Source organism: Spermophilus citellus (genome assembly GCF_964194105.1).
Source record: "Spermophilus citellus genome assembly, chromosome: 6".
Classification (NCBI taxonomy): Eukaryota; Metazoa; Chordata; class Mammalia; order Rodentia; family Sciuridae; genus Spermophilus; species Spermophilus citellus.
Window position 1 is genome coordinate 151,589,933 of NC_138187.1, and position 16,193 is coordinate 151,606,125.

General features: G+C 41.3%; 1 protein-coding gene across 1 annotated transcript in view; it reads right to left on the reverse strand.

Annotated features, from left to right (window-relative positions):
• RGSL1 (regulator of G protein signaling like 1) overlaps nt 1–16,193 on the reverse strand; it is a gene marked incomplete at its 5' end in the record, with an annotated part of 42,423 nt that overhangs the window by 4,137 nt on the left and 22,093 nt on the right. The window contains 9 exons of the mRNA XM_081298238.1: nt 146–255; nt 2,339–2,463; nt 2,705–2,843; nt 3,205–3,379; nt 8,264–8,393; nt 10,286–10,403; nt 10,816–10,933; nt 12,257–12,450; nt 15,124–15,229. Coding sequence (XP_081154364.1) covers nt 146–255; nt 2,339–2,463; nt 2,705–2,843; nt 3,205–3,379; nt 8,264–8,393; nt 10,286–10,403; nt 10,816–10,933; nt 12,257–12,450; nt 15,124–15,229 — 1,215 coding nt within the window. The remainder of the gene's footprint in view (nt 1–145; nt 256–2,338; nt 2,464–2,704; nt 2,844–3,204; nt 3,380–8,263; nt 8,394–10,285; nt 10,404–10,815; nt 10,934–12,256; nt 12,451–15,123; nt 15,230–16,193) is intronic.

Consider the following 16,193-nt stretch of genomic DNA (forward strand, 5'->3'; position numbering starts at 1 on the left):
CCTTGAGGCCTCCCATTTCTCCAAGGACCAAGTTAAGGAGCTATCTACTGTTCCAGCAAACACCCCCCTGTGCCCTGTGAGTCTGACAGTTGGCCCTCGGGCCCTAGCTCTCTCTTCTCAAGTCTCAGTTGCTGCAGTTGCTTACCTCCACTTGAAGGAGGGTATCTGTATGCAGGTTTAGAAGCACATTTTCTGTCTTTCATCCCCTTTCCCATGTGTTGCAGGTAAGAGCGGGCTGCCTTCCAAGTACAAAACCTGTGGGAAGAAGGGCCTTCAGTCACAGGGAGAAAACCCCCTGTGGAGGGGCTAGAATAAAGAGGCCAGGGGAAACTGGAGTGGACCAGTCCTCAGAGAGCATCGTGGTCTCCACTGTTGCTCCCAGAGGCCCTTCTTCTGAGGTCTCTTTTTTGTCCAGAACTGGCTTCAGCCAGGGCCTGGTCTGGGCAGTACAATGGGACTTTCTTCTGGAGCCACTAGTGAATGGAGTTGGTGAAGAATCTGCTATGCCTGGTCCTGGAGCAGGGATAACTCTTGGGATGCTTGCTTTATTTAACCCCAGCTGATGCAGCTGGAATGTCCGCTGGGTTTCCCTCCGCCCGTTCCTGAGGTCCTGGATCTCCTACCTTCTTCTCAGCAGGCCTTTCTCTGGAATAGCCAGTGGCTCCCCAGGCTCCTAAATCACTGTGACCTGAGAACTGTTGCTCCCTCGGGCCCCCCAGCACTCACCATGGTATCCTCCCTGGCCCCCTAGCTCCTCGCTACCCTCTGCCAGTCCTGGGGTTGGACCTCTTGTTCTGTCTTGGCTAAGACTTTATTTATTCTCTATGCTTCCCTGGCTCTGGTGGTCTTGCCTGCTGCTGTCCTCTCCACTTCCTGAGGGGCAGCTCTTCTATCACTGTTGCTTTGTCCCATCCCACCTGCTGCACAGTGTCCCTCCCCTGACTTTCCAGTATGCCACAGGTGCATTACTTATGCTGGAAAGAGACCAAGAGAACTGGTTTCTAATCCTGGTTTTACCACTTACCAAATGGTCCTAGGCAAGTCCCTTAACTACTCTGTGCCTCAGTTTCCTCATCTGTAAAACAGGGGTAATTATGCTTTGCACACCCACCTCATAGTGTTGTTGAGGGATTCTTTGAGATAATACACATGAACACAATTTGCACAACATAAATCTCTTTGCAAGTGTATAGGAAATCAAGTAAAGAACCAACAGCATGCGGATTAAGGATCAAAACCCCCCTGAAGCAACTGTAATCTTTCTTAAGACAGACTGGGAAGCAGAGCACTGAGTTGGACCAGGAGAAGGATATTTTTCAGAAGTTTCCCTTAAAAGGTCCCAGGATAAGTTTTCTATTTATTCCTGGTTAGGAGAACTAAAATTAGGTGCCATCAGATAGCAATTGATATTTAAAAGGTTAACTGCTTACAAATTAAGATTTTTGTATTTATGTAAACCTGTTTTAAATAATTTATTATCTTAGGGATTTTAAAATAAAGGTTGGTAAGCAGATTTATAATTTTATTTCATTAAAGTCACATTTTGGAAGGAAAGAAAGGAAACTGAGGAGACAGAGTCAAATCATGATCCCCATTAGCCTTGTCTGGGGAAATACCACAGTTGTCCTCTGGTCACTGCCACATACTATGTGGAAGACATGAAGTGGGACTGTGGCAGAACACAGGGGAACTGGGAGAATGGAGTCCACTCCTCGGGGCAGGTTAGGAACCAGTGGGCACAGGTTGCCTTTGGTCTGTGGATGTTTTGTTCCTTTTCACATTTTGGCCTTCACAGGCTCCTCACCACATTTTCATTTTGAATTAGTTGCTACATTTGCCACTTTAACCTTGGAAGACGTGTCATAAAGTTCTGAATTTCTACTTCCTCTTGAAAATTGAAATATTTAGTAAATTATCACAGTGGCAATAATTTGGATGCAGCAGTAAAATGCTTCTCTGACTCTTTCCATGAGGCTCCCAAGCACAAGCAACTGTGTTGGTCAGCTTTGACACAAGTTCTCCGCAAGGAGCTTAGATCCACTTCACCCTTAGGTGAGAAACCCAGGCCCAAGAAAACCTCACACTGTCACTCCAGGCAAACCAGGGAGAGGAGAGCCGAGGAGCCCCGTGTTCTGCCTCCCTGTCTCACTCCTCCTCCATCCTCTGATTCAGCATTCAGTGTGAGGGACAGAGTGCATCAAGTAGGATAAGAACCACCATCATATTCCCCACGAAAATGGAAATTAGGAACGAGAGCCCCCGAGGAAGACAGCAGTCTGTCCAGAAAGCTAAATGTGTTTTCCTGGCTTGGCAGTGCTGGGTAAAGGGAGATGGTTACCTTTTCCAGAAGTACATAATGACGGGGAAGATGGACATGACAGCCCCGTGGAAGGTGGTCCGATCTAGGTGGCCCTCTGAAACTGCAGCAAGGATAGCCTCCTTCTGGGACTCTGAGATATTCACCTATCCACAGAGTGCGAGCCTGTTACCTGCAGAGCTTCCAGGAAAGGCGGGCCATCTCTCCTAGCCCCCGGGACCCTCAAGACCACCCCATTCCAGAAGGCAGAGCTTTCTGTGGGCTTGCTGCTATGTAGGACATTGAGTTGGTCCAAGACTCAGGACATGCCTGGCAATTAGCTTTCAGGGTTTTTATGGGAGAATTACTTCTTGGTGAACGCCAAAGCAGAGTGGGAGTCCTCCTTACCCTCAGCTTTGGAGGGATGTCAGAATTCAGGAAAAGCCTTAGGATAATGTTGATTTTGGCCCGCAGCAGCAGTAGGTCATTCTCAGTGTATGTCCTGTTGACCTGCAGCATGTGAGCTGAACTCACCAAATCATTGAATCTGAAGAAGAGACATGATGCAAGAAATCATAAGGAGAAGATGAGAACGGTGAGTGTAGGGCACCAGACTTATTTCTGGCTTGAAAAAGGCAGGGCCAGCTCTGGGCCAGGTTGTGACTTCATTTAATCATAATTCATTCATTGACAAGTATTAAATGAGCACAGATCACATGCCAGATGATATGCTAAGTGCTCTTTCAATTGCATTTATTTTTAGGAGATTTTAGAGGAGATTTTTTTTTTTTTTACTGCTTGGTGGGGCTGAATCACTATACTTCTTACACCAAGCCAATCTATGCTGGGAGGTTTTAAGAATGGAAAGTCAGGAGAGGAGGGAAAGAAAGGAGAGATAGGGAACTTACCTCTCAATTTCAGATAAGAAATATAAATCATTAATTGCAAAGTTGACAATGATGACCCTGTGACCATATATGCGGCGCTTTAGAAGAGTCATCTCTCCGTTCTCTGGGTCTGCACTCCGGATGTTGGTGGACAATGGGATTGGACGTACTGAAAAACTGGGTGACCCGGGGAAATCTGGGGGAGAGAGGAAGTCATAATAATCTGGTGTGATGAAGTCACTCTTGAGTCTGAAGCTTTCAGCCTGGGCGTAACTATAATGAAGAAAGGAGACATGGACCCACCCTCTGAGCCTATTGAAATAGTCATTCTCTACCATTAGGCAAACAGCCCCTTAGACTTGAAGGGCTGCTGAAAAATCCATCTGCTCAGATTGTGTGACAAGGCACATACAAAAAAAACAAAAACTCAGTTGAGCACCAAAGGATATTTTCATGGTACTTGTCGGAGAGAGAGATAATCATAGTGTAGTTATGCTAAATCCGAAGGTTTCTGCGGAGACTGTGAAAACTGAACAAGCCAACTTGACTTTCTGTTTATCAAGGAAGCAGTTTGGAGTAAATGGGGGAAAACAACACAAAGGAAAAGACAAAACATAAAGGTTTACTAAAGAAACCGAGGGTAGAGAGGGTAGAGGGGTGCATAGAAGCTTCTAGAAGATTTGGTTTCTTTCAGAAAGTTTCTAGACTAGAATAAATCCAAAGAGATCCATGCACAAGGATTCATGTCTGAGAAGAGAACAGTTTGAGGCTGGATCTGACAAGCAGATCCTGGTTAGTTACCCGGCTGGAATTAAGAAAATTGTCTATTCCATCTCTATAGTTCACGCTTCTTTCTGTAAATAATTTATTCTGAGGTCCTTCAGGAGTGACTGATGGGGGTGTGATACAAGGATTCCTTTTGGAATATGTAGGACAGGAGGGTGACTGCAACACCCAGCACTTGTTCTGTCCCAGGTAATGTGCTGGGTCCAGGGGTTACTGCTGCACTGGTTAAGACATCTGTTCCCTGATTTACTATTTTATAATCTCTCTTTATTAGACTTGACTTTAAAGAAAAAGAAAGTCTGGATAACAGTGGGAACTGAGTGAGGGTCAGGGGTAGGAGGAAAAGAAGGCACTAATTCCACCCAGGAAACATAAAAGCTGTGTTATATTTGTAAACTGGCTCTGGTGGTAGAAGGGAGAACTGATTTGTGTTATCTGCTGATTTCTATAGCAAATATTACCCCTGTAATTAATTTCAAGCTACTGATGGCATATCAATTGGCTCAAAAATTCACGAATATTTAATAATTATCTCTCACCCACCGATCAGCAGTTCCAACTTGCTGTTACATGGGAGTCATAGTTGACTGCCTCCTCTTTCCACATCCAATACTCAATTTACTCTGTTGCTTTCTAAACATATTTCAAATGTACCCACAATTTGTCTTTGTTGCAACTGCATTTTTCTAGCCATCATCGTTTCGTTATCTTTCAGTTATTGTGAAAAACCACTTAACTGAGTTTTCTTAGGGTCCAGACTAGGTAAGGAGACTGAGGTGCCCAGAACACAGAACAGAAGGACACAGCTTCACTTAATGTGGTACAAGTGTAGAGTCGGCCTCGTGTGACCCTGAGAGTCACAGCCTTAGCTTTTATGCCTTATATGGCCACTGGCCTCACCCTAGTCCTAGCCCTGACTGTTCTTCTTCTACTTTGCTTCCTTGTGGTACATTCTTTACATTATAGTCAGGGCAATCATTCTGAAAGACAAATTGTTAAACAGCCTGGAATTTTCTTATAAAGTTAACATATAGTTAACACATGACCCAGCAATTCTGCCCTTAGGTATTCACGTAAGAGAAATGACATATCCACAAAGACTTCAACTTGAATATTTATAGCAGCTTTATTCATAGCAACCCAAAAGTGGACACAAGCCAAATGTCTATCCATTAGTGAACGGATAAACAAGTTATGGTGCGGTACAATGGAATACTACTCAGAAATAAAAAGGAATGGACTACTGAGACACACAGTAGCACAGATGTATCTCAAAAGCCTTATGCTATATGAAAGAAGCTAGCCTCATTCCATTTATAGCATATTCTAGAAAAGACTAAACATAGTGAGAGAAAGCAGATCGATGGTTGCCAGACTAGACTGTGGTAGTAGACGGGGGAGGATGCTGACAAAAAGGGGACATGAGGCAATTTTTTGTGGTGATGGAAATATTCAATAACATGATGGCAGGAGTAGCTGCATTCGCCAAAGCTCATCCCCATTCACAACTGGTAAATTTTGCTATATGCAAATTGTAATTTTAAAAAGTGACTTTTGAAAGTAGTCTAAAAATGAATGGGAAGAAAAGAAAAAAATAAGTGCAGCCCAAATGCATGATTCTTGAGAGTTTTTGTTCAAAAGGGAAACAGACAAATATGCTAGATAGGTGGAGTGGAATATAGACCAGGGAGAAATTATTATTAATTTTTAGTTGAGAGGTACTATGCCATATTTGGTGCTGAGTAATTCAGAAACAACAACAAAGCAAAGCAAAACCAAAAAACAAACCAAAAACCCCTAAACTTATGCAAGAGAACAAACAAAACTGGCTCAATTAGTGGCCTTGGGAAGACGTGAGTGGGCTCACTGAAGAGGAAGCAAGGCACTTCCTCCCGGTGACAAGAGCAATGAGTGCGGGGGTTGCTGAGCAAGCAATGTGGTGGAAGAAAGCTCCGGAAGTTCTCTTCTGGTTGCTTCTGTTTTCTCGGGCAAAACAAAAAGCACAGAATGACCCAAGACAATCAGTAACAGGAATGGAGTGGAGGTTCCAAAGGGAATCAGAGACTTGTTTTAGTCAATACAGGGAGGGTATGGAAACACATACATTTTAAAAGACAATAATCAAATACTTCTGTTCAAGAAAGAGGTTCCGTCTGTGGTGAGTGAAGGCAAGCACAGAGTGTTATCTGATTTACCCATTTTTCTATTTCTTGGATTGAACAGGAGATATTCAGTTGTTTCTACTGTCACTTGTATGTATCTGTACTTGAAATTAAAAGATGTGAACCAGCGGCAGATTGAGTACCACCAGGCTCAGCCCTGCGTCTGAGGGGAAGTGGGGCCAGGTAGGCCTCCCGGGGAGCGGAATAGGCGCTCTTTTTCCTAGGCCATCAGACAACCCTGGGAGGTGGGCATGAGGCCTTGAGCTGATTTTCATTTAAAAGAGGAAACAGAAGAGTTAGATTTATTCCTGAATCCTAATTTTTTCTTTTGGTGGTGCTGGGGATTGAATCCAGGGCCTTGTGCATGGCAGGCAAGCACTCTACCAACTGAGCTATATCCCCAGCCCCTTGAGTCCTAAACATTTGGTCGTAAAGCAGTTAGTGAAAGATGCACACAAAAGTTTTTGCAAATTAAAAAAATAATATTAAAATTTCTATAGGAAAAAAAAGACAAAGAACAAATACAAAAAAGTCCAAAAAAAGAATTCGAATGGTTAATAAATAAAAAGGCTTAACTACTAAAGAAATATAAATAAAAATGGTACATTATTTTTCATTTACAAGTTGGCAGTTTTCAAAAAAATTTAATATTCCGTACTGGTGAGAATTTGAGGAATCAAGACACTAGATGATGCTGTTGATGAGAGTATACATTAGTGGTTTTGGAGGGCCAAAATTTAACTGTTTAACCCTGTACCCAGTACTAACATTTTAAGGAATTTATTTCAGAAAAATTCTCTCTCTCTCTCTCTCTCTCTCTCTCTCTCTCTCTGCTCTTTGGTAATTTTAGGTGCATGTTATAACAACTCAAAAGTCCTTAAGAAAAATATAATTTGTCACTGTTGAAACTCTTGAGTCTCATCTCTGGGACTTTCCCCATTGCATTGATCTGGTTCAGCTGGTCTGATGGCAGTTCCTGATTTGCCACCCTTTGCATACCTAGCAACCATTGCTTCCATTGTTCCCTCCTACCCAACCTGTCTAGCTTGATCATTCCTGAAAACTCAGCTTTCTGCTGTTTTCTGGGAGAAGTGTTCCCTGAGCACTCCCCCACTCTTCATCAGGGTCTCCCTGTAACTATCACTGGGATCACTCATCAAAATTATGTAATAATAGCAATATTCTGGTTAACCCTTTTAGAGCACAATGCTATTGCCAATAGTTCTAAGATGCTTTAAATGTATTACCTCGCTTCATTGTCACAACAACCGTATAGGATAGGAATAATTTTTCTATCCTATGGATTCTATCCCTCCCATGTATTGAGAAACTGAGGCACAAAGTTACTTTCCCAAGTCTTTGCAATAGAAAATGGTAGATTTAAACCCAGGCAATCCAGCTCCAACATCTCTGGCTCATTTTTTCTATTTGAAAACTACAGGTGCCTCAAGAGCAGATTCCCTTGGTGCATGTTCACCCATGTGTCCCCAGCACCTGGAGTATGTACCAGAGTAAAGTCTCAAAAAGTATGAAAGAATGGATGAATGAAGCAGTTGGATAAATTCATACAAGGGACACTTTATGGCAGTTGAAAACAAGGCAGAGAGATGTATACTGACATCAAATAACATCTAAGATATGATGTTAAGCAAAACAAGCAAGTTATAAAATAGAGAGCACATGGCATTTTGTTGGAAAAAAATATATTAAGAGATACATAAAAAATAATCAGGAGGTAGATTTGCGAAGCTTTAACAATGTTATCTCTTGAAGGATTTTCAATTCTACACTATATATTCCTGTAATTTTTTAATTACTTCTTTATTAATATTATGTTAATTTTACAAGCAGATAAATTTAAAAAAGATTTTTGAAAGATCAAATTAAACAGCACCAGGAAATCGTCTTATAAACTTTGAAACCTTGTTAGCCATCCTTCATATTCACTGGCTCCCTGAGCAGAGGCTGCTGTCCAAGGAGGCCTGGGTGAGTCTCAGCACTCAGGACCTGGGGCTCTTGCTAGACTCCAGGCTGACACAGTCGTGACACAAAGCAATGAGCTCTGTGCTTCTTATCAGGGCTAATGCTAGTGGCTGAAATACGTCCAGGGGGTAAACAGAGAAGTGACTTACTGTCTTTGCTATTGCACATTTCCAAGTGAAGATAGTCTATAAATTCCTGGCGCTTACTGGGATTTGAAATAAATTTGCGGTACTTGCAAAAGCTCTTGATAAAGCTGGTCATTTTCAGCCACCCTTTTTTCTGGGAAAAGAAAGAGAGGATATTGCATTCATTAGCATAGCTGTTCACTGAGAGTCTACTGTGTGCCAGAAACTCAACATTCATTATATCTAATCCAACATTTCTTAGGAATAATTTTTAGCTCTAACTTACATGTAAGGAAACTCAAGTCAAAAAGCTTGTTTAACCTGTCTCAAATCAAGCAGCTGGTGGGTGGAAGAGTCCAGTTTCCACCAGGTATAGCTGGGGCCATTGCCCATTCTCTTTCTACCAGTCTTTCAACAATGACTCGAGGTGCCACTGGAGAGGGAGCATGAATGCTCAAACAGGAACAAACACGGGACATAGGTAAGGGCAGCTTACAAGAAAGGAATGATGGTTCAGGCAGATTTTGAAATGTTGAAGGAACAAGGAAATGAGCAAAACCATTGCCAAACATTTAAAAGTGAAAACTAAAATTGTATGCACCCACTAGTATCTACCCATCACACCCATAAAACTGTACCCATAAATTTTATGTTTCTTCCTCTCTTCTCCCTCCCTCTCTCTGATGGCCCATATGGGGAGTGAATCTTCATCTCTTTTTAATAGGTACCTAGTGATCATTATCTAGTTCATTAACTCCTAGGTAAATGGATATTTATAGCCATAAAGAATCTTGCTGATTAACAACTAGCTCAATTGTCTCATTCTACCTAGAGGGGACCTCAGCGTAAGCCTGGTTTTAGACAGTCATAGTGAGGTCTGAAAAACACTGGTTTTGGCATTAGAAGCATTGAGTCTGGAGCCTCGCTTCTCCCTAATTATGTAATTTAGTTCGATTCCCTTGACCTGTACCCAAACGTCTCCATATGTAAGACAGAAACAATAGCCTTCAGTGTAGTGATGACGTGATGAAGTAGTAGTATAGTGATGAAGCTTGGTGGTTATAAAGGTAAATCCTAACACAGGGCTTAGAACATGCTGGTTTCCTCTAATCTTAACTAAGCAACTGGAAGATCTGAAATGAAAATAAGTGTCCTGGTTCTGAGTACAGAATTCTTTTAAACATCATATGTGATTATTCACAACGCCCTGACATAAAGGCAATCCAGATATAGAGAAAATACAAAGGAGAAAGGAGAGATCAACACTTTTTCACCTGTGGAGTTGTGGATCAATGGGCTTTGGTACTATTTCCAGAGATACCTTAGCGTGATCTTTGGCATTATACAGTTGGGCTCAAATCTTTATGGTTCTAACCAACGGTGAAACACATTGAGCAAGTAATTATTGAAGGGTTCTGTGTCTTTTCTCAAACTGTATGAAGAGATTTTTCTAAGTAGCACTCTATCTAGTCTCTTCTTCCTTTTTTCCTTCCTGCTGTGAGAGATAAATAAGCTAGACAACATGTGTGAGAGAAGGAAATGGGCATGCACTGCACTCAGCCCTTGGCATGTGTCTCTGGAAGTTGCTCATCTATTGATCACCTGTTTCAGGCCCACCCCTTGTTATACAGTTTGGGGCTCACCCTGTTAAGTGGAGGCTTAAGTTGTCCTGTTATGCCAGTGACTAAATGTGGAAGTTGGTCTAATTGGGGTTCAGAGAAGATTATAAAACCTCTTGGCTTCAGTTCCTCTAAAACAGCCTTCACAGTGAAAAACTGACCGTTTGATCCTGTGTGCCCAGCTCCTGGGTGCATCAATCAGCTGGTCTTAATCATAGGTGGAGAAGGGAGGGACTTAGGTTTCCAGTGTAACCATTTCTCTGAGCCTCAGATTCCTCCTTTATAAAGTGGGCCTTTAAGAACCTAGCCCCAGGGGTCATTCTTTTGGTGATAAGTGGGTGAGTGGTGGTAATCATGTGCAGCTGATGATGCCTAGACAGTGGCTTTCTTGTGTCCAGTGTTTGCTTTTCACTCTCTTCTCACTGACCTGGGATTCCAGCAGGTACACTGTTATCTTTGAGGGCTTCTTAGGCAGAGCTGGTGCTTCAGGCTCCACCTCCGGAGAAGGAGGAGGAAACGGGAATATATCTTGGTAATCCTTAAACCTGCCAGAAGGGAGACCAAGAATATCCAAAAAGGCAAAACCTGGTACATGAAAAATAAACAATTGAGGCAAACCTAGCTCAGCTTTTGGAGGGAGCTGCAGTGGGAGATGGACGGTGAATCACTCAAAAAAACCCATCTCGCCAGCATTTCAATCCTTTATGAGTATTAGTCTACCTTTACTGATCAACATTGTTCCTCTTTAAGGCAACAGAGCAGAAACGGTGTGTGTGTGTGTGTGTGTGTGTGTGTGTGTGTGTGTGCGCGCAAGCGCAGGTAGACAGAGGGTTCAAGATAAGCTTGGCTTTTCTTTGTTTGCTTGGGGGTCTGGAGCAATGAGCTGTGAGAAGGGATTGTGAGACCCTTGATTAATATGGCTTTGGAAAGCCCATGAATCTTTGCCTTCATACTCACCACTTTTCATCCAGAGATTTCATGACGTGGCTCTGGACCATTAGCAATGTGGTTGTACTGACTTGACTCATTTCAGTGACTTCTTTGATGAGAGGGGCATCGCACTGCAGCATTTCTTCTAAAAAATGAAAGAAAGAAAAAAAAATGGCTGTCATCCTCATCTCCCAGGTCTGAGGTAAGGTGTGTTTTCACCTTAGGGACTCACAGTCCCCGATCAATCTGGTTTAACTCTGAGCCTTCTACAATTTGAACATCTTTAAAGCATATTTGGAATGGTATGTGCAAGTGTATTTGTGGGTAAAATAGCAGTCCTGCTTTAGTTCCATTCTTATTCAAAGATGAGTGCGCTTAAGGGAAAATGAATTTTTTTATATAAAATTTTTTTCCCCATATTTTTGGAAAATAAAATTTTAAAGGATTCATTTCTGCAGCTGGTGGGAAGTTTTCAATTTAAGGAGAGCACATACAAGTGAAGGACTAAAGTCTGGCAGGGCAGATGGGGAATCCAGGATTACCAATAGGTAGGGAATGTCAATTGGTGCTCCAGGGGTGGGAGACTGTGGTGCTGGTTAATGAGGCTCTAAGATGGATCAAGGACAGGATCTGCGTACTCCTCTTTCTCTTCTGGTTCATTCAAATCCATGTATAGAATTCAATATTCTGAGGCTCCACAAATAAGTATTTCTTACAAATAAAGACTTTTACCTCTTTTTCTATTTTTCTGTTTATGCCCTCTTCTTGGTTACCTGAAAACAAAATCTCCCCTAGACCCACTTCTGTTCATCTGTGCTTAAACAGGAAGCTCTGCCTTCATGATTTTTCTATAGATTTGACCACCTCCAGGATAGGAATGTGCTCACCCCCCGAGTCAATATTTTACTTGCAGCCTTTGCTTCTGGCCAAGGTGAATTTACATGGGCCAGGTTTACCCTCCTGCCTTAGGTAAGAAAACACGACAGCCACACAGTTCTCCCTGGTACAACTGGAACAACTTCTCAATTCCCATGGGGGGGTCAAGGTGGCCCCAGAGGGTAACACTCCAGTGTGGCATACACAGCTTGCCTTGCCTTTGCATCTAACTCCAGCCTAGTTGACTTGATGATCAGATGACTTGATTCTGAACTCAAGTTCTACCTAAACTGGGTTTTCAAACTGGTTAACTTTTCATCTTCATGTAGAAAATGCAGATTATCCCTACCTCAGAGGGGTTAAAGGAAAGTCTGCTTAAGAGAGGATGTATGTGAAAGTATTTTACACTTATAGTTTTACAGCTTTGGATTTATTAATTCTTCTCTGCTTTCCCTGTCTGTCTTGGTCTTTGTCTCAATTCTGTCCCCCTGTGGCCACTGCTCTGTGGGGCTCTCCCGGTTAGGTGAGACAGGCTATTTCTCTGGACATTAAAGGGAGAAGGAAACAGGACTCTGGAGAAAAAGATGCATACCAGGAGGGATTTTGCCGTGGAAGAAAGTCTGGATTATGTTTTCCAATGAAGACATGTAAGTCTTCTCATTGGCTTTCGAATTCATCCTCTGTACAGCTATCAGGAATAGTAGTGGGCTTTCGGCGTTATGTTCTCTGAGGAACTCCCTGAAGAGCTCCAGGTATTGTGAATTTAGGAGGACTTCTGTCAAGTTCCTGGAAGACAAGAGGAGCATGGCTTATGGAGAAAGGATGATGACCCTAGGTTCTGCTCTAATTAGGGAAGGGGAGGGCATCTCAGGCTGCAGAGCCTCTAGGCATGTGTGAAGAGCATGGCTGACAAATTGGTTAGCGCTGTTTCCTTGGGGGTTAACTTGAATTTTCATCTGCCCTTCTTCAACCTGGTCCAATTGACAACAGGTCGAAGAGGAGGGGAGGAATTTTGAAGGAAGGTAATTTTTTCCCAAGGGAACTCTGTTTTCACATCATGGATTTAAAGCAATTCCCCATTGGAGCAGTCATTTCTGTGAGACAGAGCATGACTGATCAGCAGTTTTTGATCCATTATTTCAAAATTTCCTTTACTGATTCCTTCTTTCACTGCTCTTTAAATACAAGTGGCTTTAGTGTTTCATTTGCTGCCCTCTTTCTTTTTGACTTGTGGTTTTTTATTTTTGTCTTGTAGGGTTTTTTTTTTCCTTAATAAGACTCCTGTAGTGCAAGAATTAAAATAAAGAATCAATAAATGGGATGGACTCAAACTAAAAAGCTTCTTCTCAGGAAAAAAAAAAAAAAACAGTGAGATGAATAGAGAGCCTGCAGAATGAGAGCATATATTTACCACAAGCACATCAGATAGAGCATTAATCTCTAGAATATATAAAGCACTCAAAAACCTTAACACCAAAAAAACCAAATAACCCAGTTAATAAATGAGCCAAGGACCTGAACAGACACTTCTCAGAAGAGGTATACAATCAATCAACAAATATATGAAAAAAAATGTTCAATATCTCTAGCAATTAGAGAAATGCATATCAAAACTACTCTAAGATTTCATCTCACTCCAGTCAGAATGGCAGCTATCAAGAATACAAACAACGATAAGTGTTGGCGAGAATGTGGGGAAAAGGTACACTCATATATTGCTGCAAATTGGTGCAGCCAATCTGGAAAGCAATATGGAGATTCCTTGGAAAATTGGGAATGGAACCACCATTTGGCCAGCTATCCCTATCCTTGGTCTATACCCAAAGGACTTAAAAACAGCATACTACAGGGACACAGCCACATCAATGTTCATAGCAGCACAATTCACAATAGCTAAACTGTGGAACCAACCTAGATGCCCTTCAACAGATGAATGGACAAAGAAAATGTGGCATATATGCACAATGGAATATTACTCAGCAATAAAAGAGAATAAAATCATGGCATTTGCAGGTAAATGGATGGAGTTGGAGAATATAATGCTAAGTGAAGTTAACCAATCTCAAAAAACCAAATGCCAAATGTTTTCTCTGACATAAGGAGGCTGATTCATAGTGGGGTTGGGAGGGGGAGAATGGAAGGATTAAATGAACTCTAGATAGGGAAAAGGGGTGGGAAGGGAAGAGAGGGGCATGGGGGTAGAAAAGATGGTGAAATGAAATGGACATCATTACCCTAAGTACATGTATAAAGACATGAATGGTGTGAATATACTCTGTATACAACCAGAGATATGAAAAATTGTGCTCTATATGTGTAAATGAATTTTAATGCATTCTTCTGTCATATATAGCAAAATGGAACAAAAATTAATTAATTAAAAAAATAATGAAGAGCACTAAAAAATAGTACATGTTACATGCTTGGGATTATATTTTTGGGATGTAGAGTTTCAGAGAGGAAGAAAGTCTTAGCAGCCTTGGCACTTGGAGAAATTTTATGCTGTAAGAGGACTGAAAGGTGGGTGGGAAGCTCTTAAAGAAAAGACCACAGAATCTTTGCCTAGCAGAAGCTCACTCTCCTGTTGATTAGAAAGCAGAAGACATGAAGTAGGGAACCAGTTAGGAAGTTTCAACAGTAGTATATAATTCAGAAAAAAAAATGGGTAAGGATACATGTACAAAGAATGCTTATAATGGTACTATTTATAGCAATGAAAAATTAAAAACAGTGGAAATATCTATGTTATGGTTTAGATCTGAAATGTCTCCCAGAAAAACTTATGTGTTCGGCATTGCAGCAATGTTCAGAGGCAAAAAGACTGGGTTAGAGCTGGAACCACATCAGTGGATTAATCCATTTGATAGATTAATAATTTGAATGGATGGGTGGTAACTCCACACAGATGAGGTGTGGCTGGAGGAAGTGGATCACTGGGAGCTTGTGCTTGGGTACTTGGAGACTATATCCTATCCCTGGCTCCCTCCACCCCCACTTCCCAGATGCCATAAGCCAAGCAGCTTTCTGCTTTCACAAACTTCCATCATGATATTCTGCCTTAGAGCTGGGCAACCATGGATTGAACCTCTGAAACCACAAGCCAAAATCAATCTTTCCTCCTCTAAGTGGTTCTGGTGAGGTATTTTTATCATAGTGGTAGAAAAAGCTAACAACAGTCCATAAAAAGAGAATAGTTAAATAAATCACAAAACATCCATAATATGGAAGGGTGTAGATCTATACATAGTCACTTAAAAGGATATCCATGATAGTTTTAAGATAAAAAAATGTGCATGATATATATTGCATGGTGCCATTTTTAGAAAATAAAAATAATAATTTGAAATGCAAAGTGTATTTGTTCATACATGTAAGATACACGGGAAAGGGTCTGGAAACTTATATACAAAGGAAAAGTGGTGCTTGGATATATTACTATAGCCAGATCCTACATCTTACCTGGGTCTCACTGAGGGCTTCCTAGTACCAGATTTTTTGGAGAAGGATATTTTCCTTTGTGGGGCTGTAATTACCTTTGGTTCCTTGACAATTTGCACTTTAAAATCTAAGAAAAATCACAAAGTTGAGTAAAATCGCATTATAAGGAATGAAATAGACTCCTTCTGAAATTAAGGGAATCCCTCTAAAATTAAGGAGAACTTCCTTAGACTGAAAATAAAATCTCCAAACTGTTTTTAATTTCTGACTTCCTCACACAGAGAATAGGGAGGCTACCCAAGAGACATTTGCCAAAAGCATTTAAAGGCACAAGTACTGTCCACAGTAATGTGGGTCTAGGAACAGCAGTTGGAACAGAATTAGATCAAACGTTGAAGCAAAAAAAGATGAGGGTCAAAGTTGAATCAAAAAGATGAGGTTAGGAAAGAAGATGAACAAGGTAATAAGGGTTGTTAAAACCCCTGCACATACCAGAGATTCAAGAAGTCCATGAACATGTCCAGATTTGGGTGTATGCTAAGAAAAGGCATTAAAAGACACAAAATTTCTGGAAATGCTTTGGAATAATCATAATACAAACTGCTGCTGATGATTGAGAAAGTAATATGATCCAGACATTGTTAAAAACTCCCTCTGTGAGATCTCCTGGAAGCATCACGGAAGGCTAAGAGGGGACTATTACTGAGCTCATTGGAAGAGGAAGCAGATAGAAATGTTCCATTTATAATCAGTGACTTACCTAGAGAAATCTGTCATCCTCAAAACTTGAGTTTTTTTGGGGTCCAAACTAGTGCTTTCCAATAGAAATATAATGTGAGCTACATATATGATTTAAACTTTCCAGTAGTCACATTAAAAAAAAGCTTAAAGGAAAAGGGTGCAATTAATTTTAATACCATATTTTATTCAACACATTTGTTTCAGTCACATTTCAAAAACTCAATGACTACATGGGGTAGTGGCTCCTGTATATATGGTGTCAGGCTAGAGACTCTGGTTCCCTGGGAACCAGAGGACAGAGCAGGTGTCCATTCACTTTGAACTCTTCATGTCAAGAGGCCAGCAGGCAA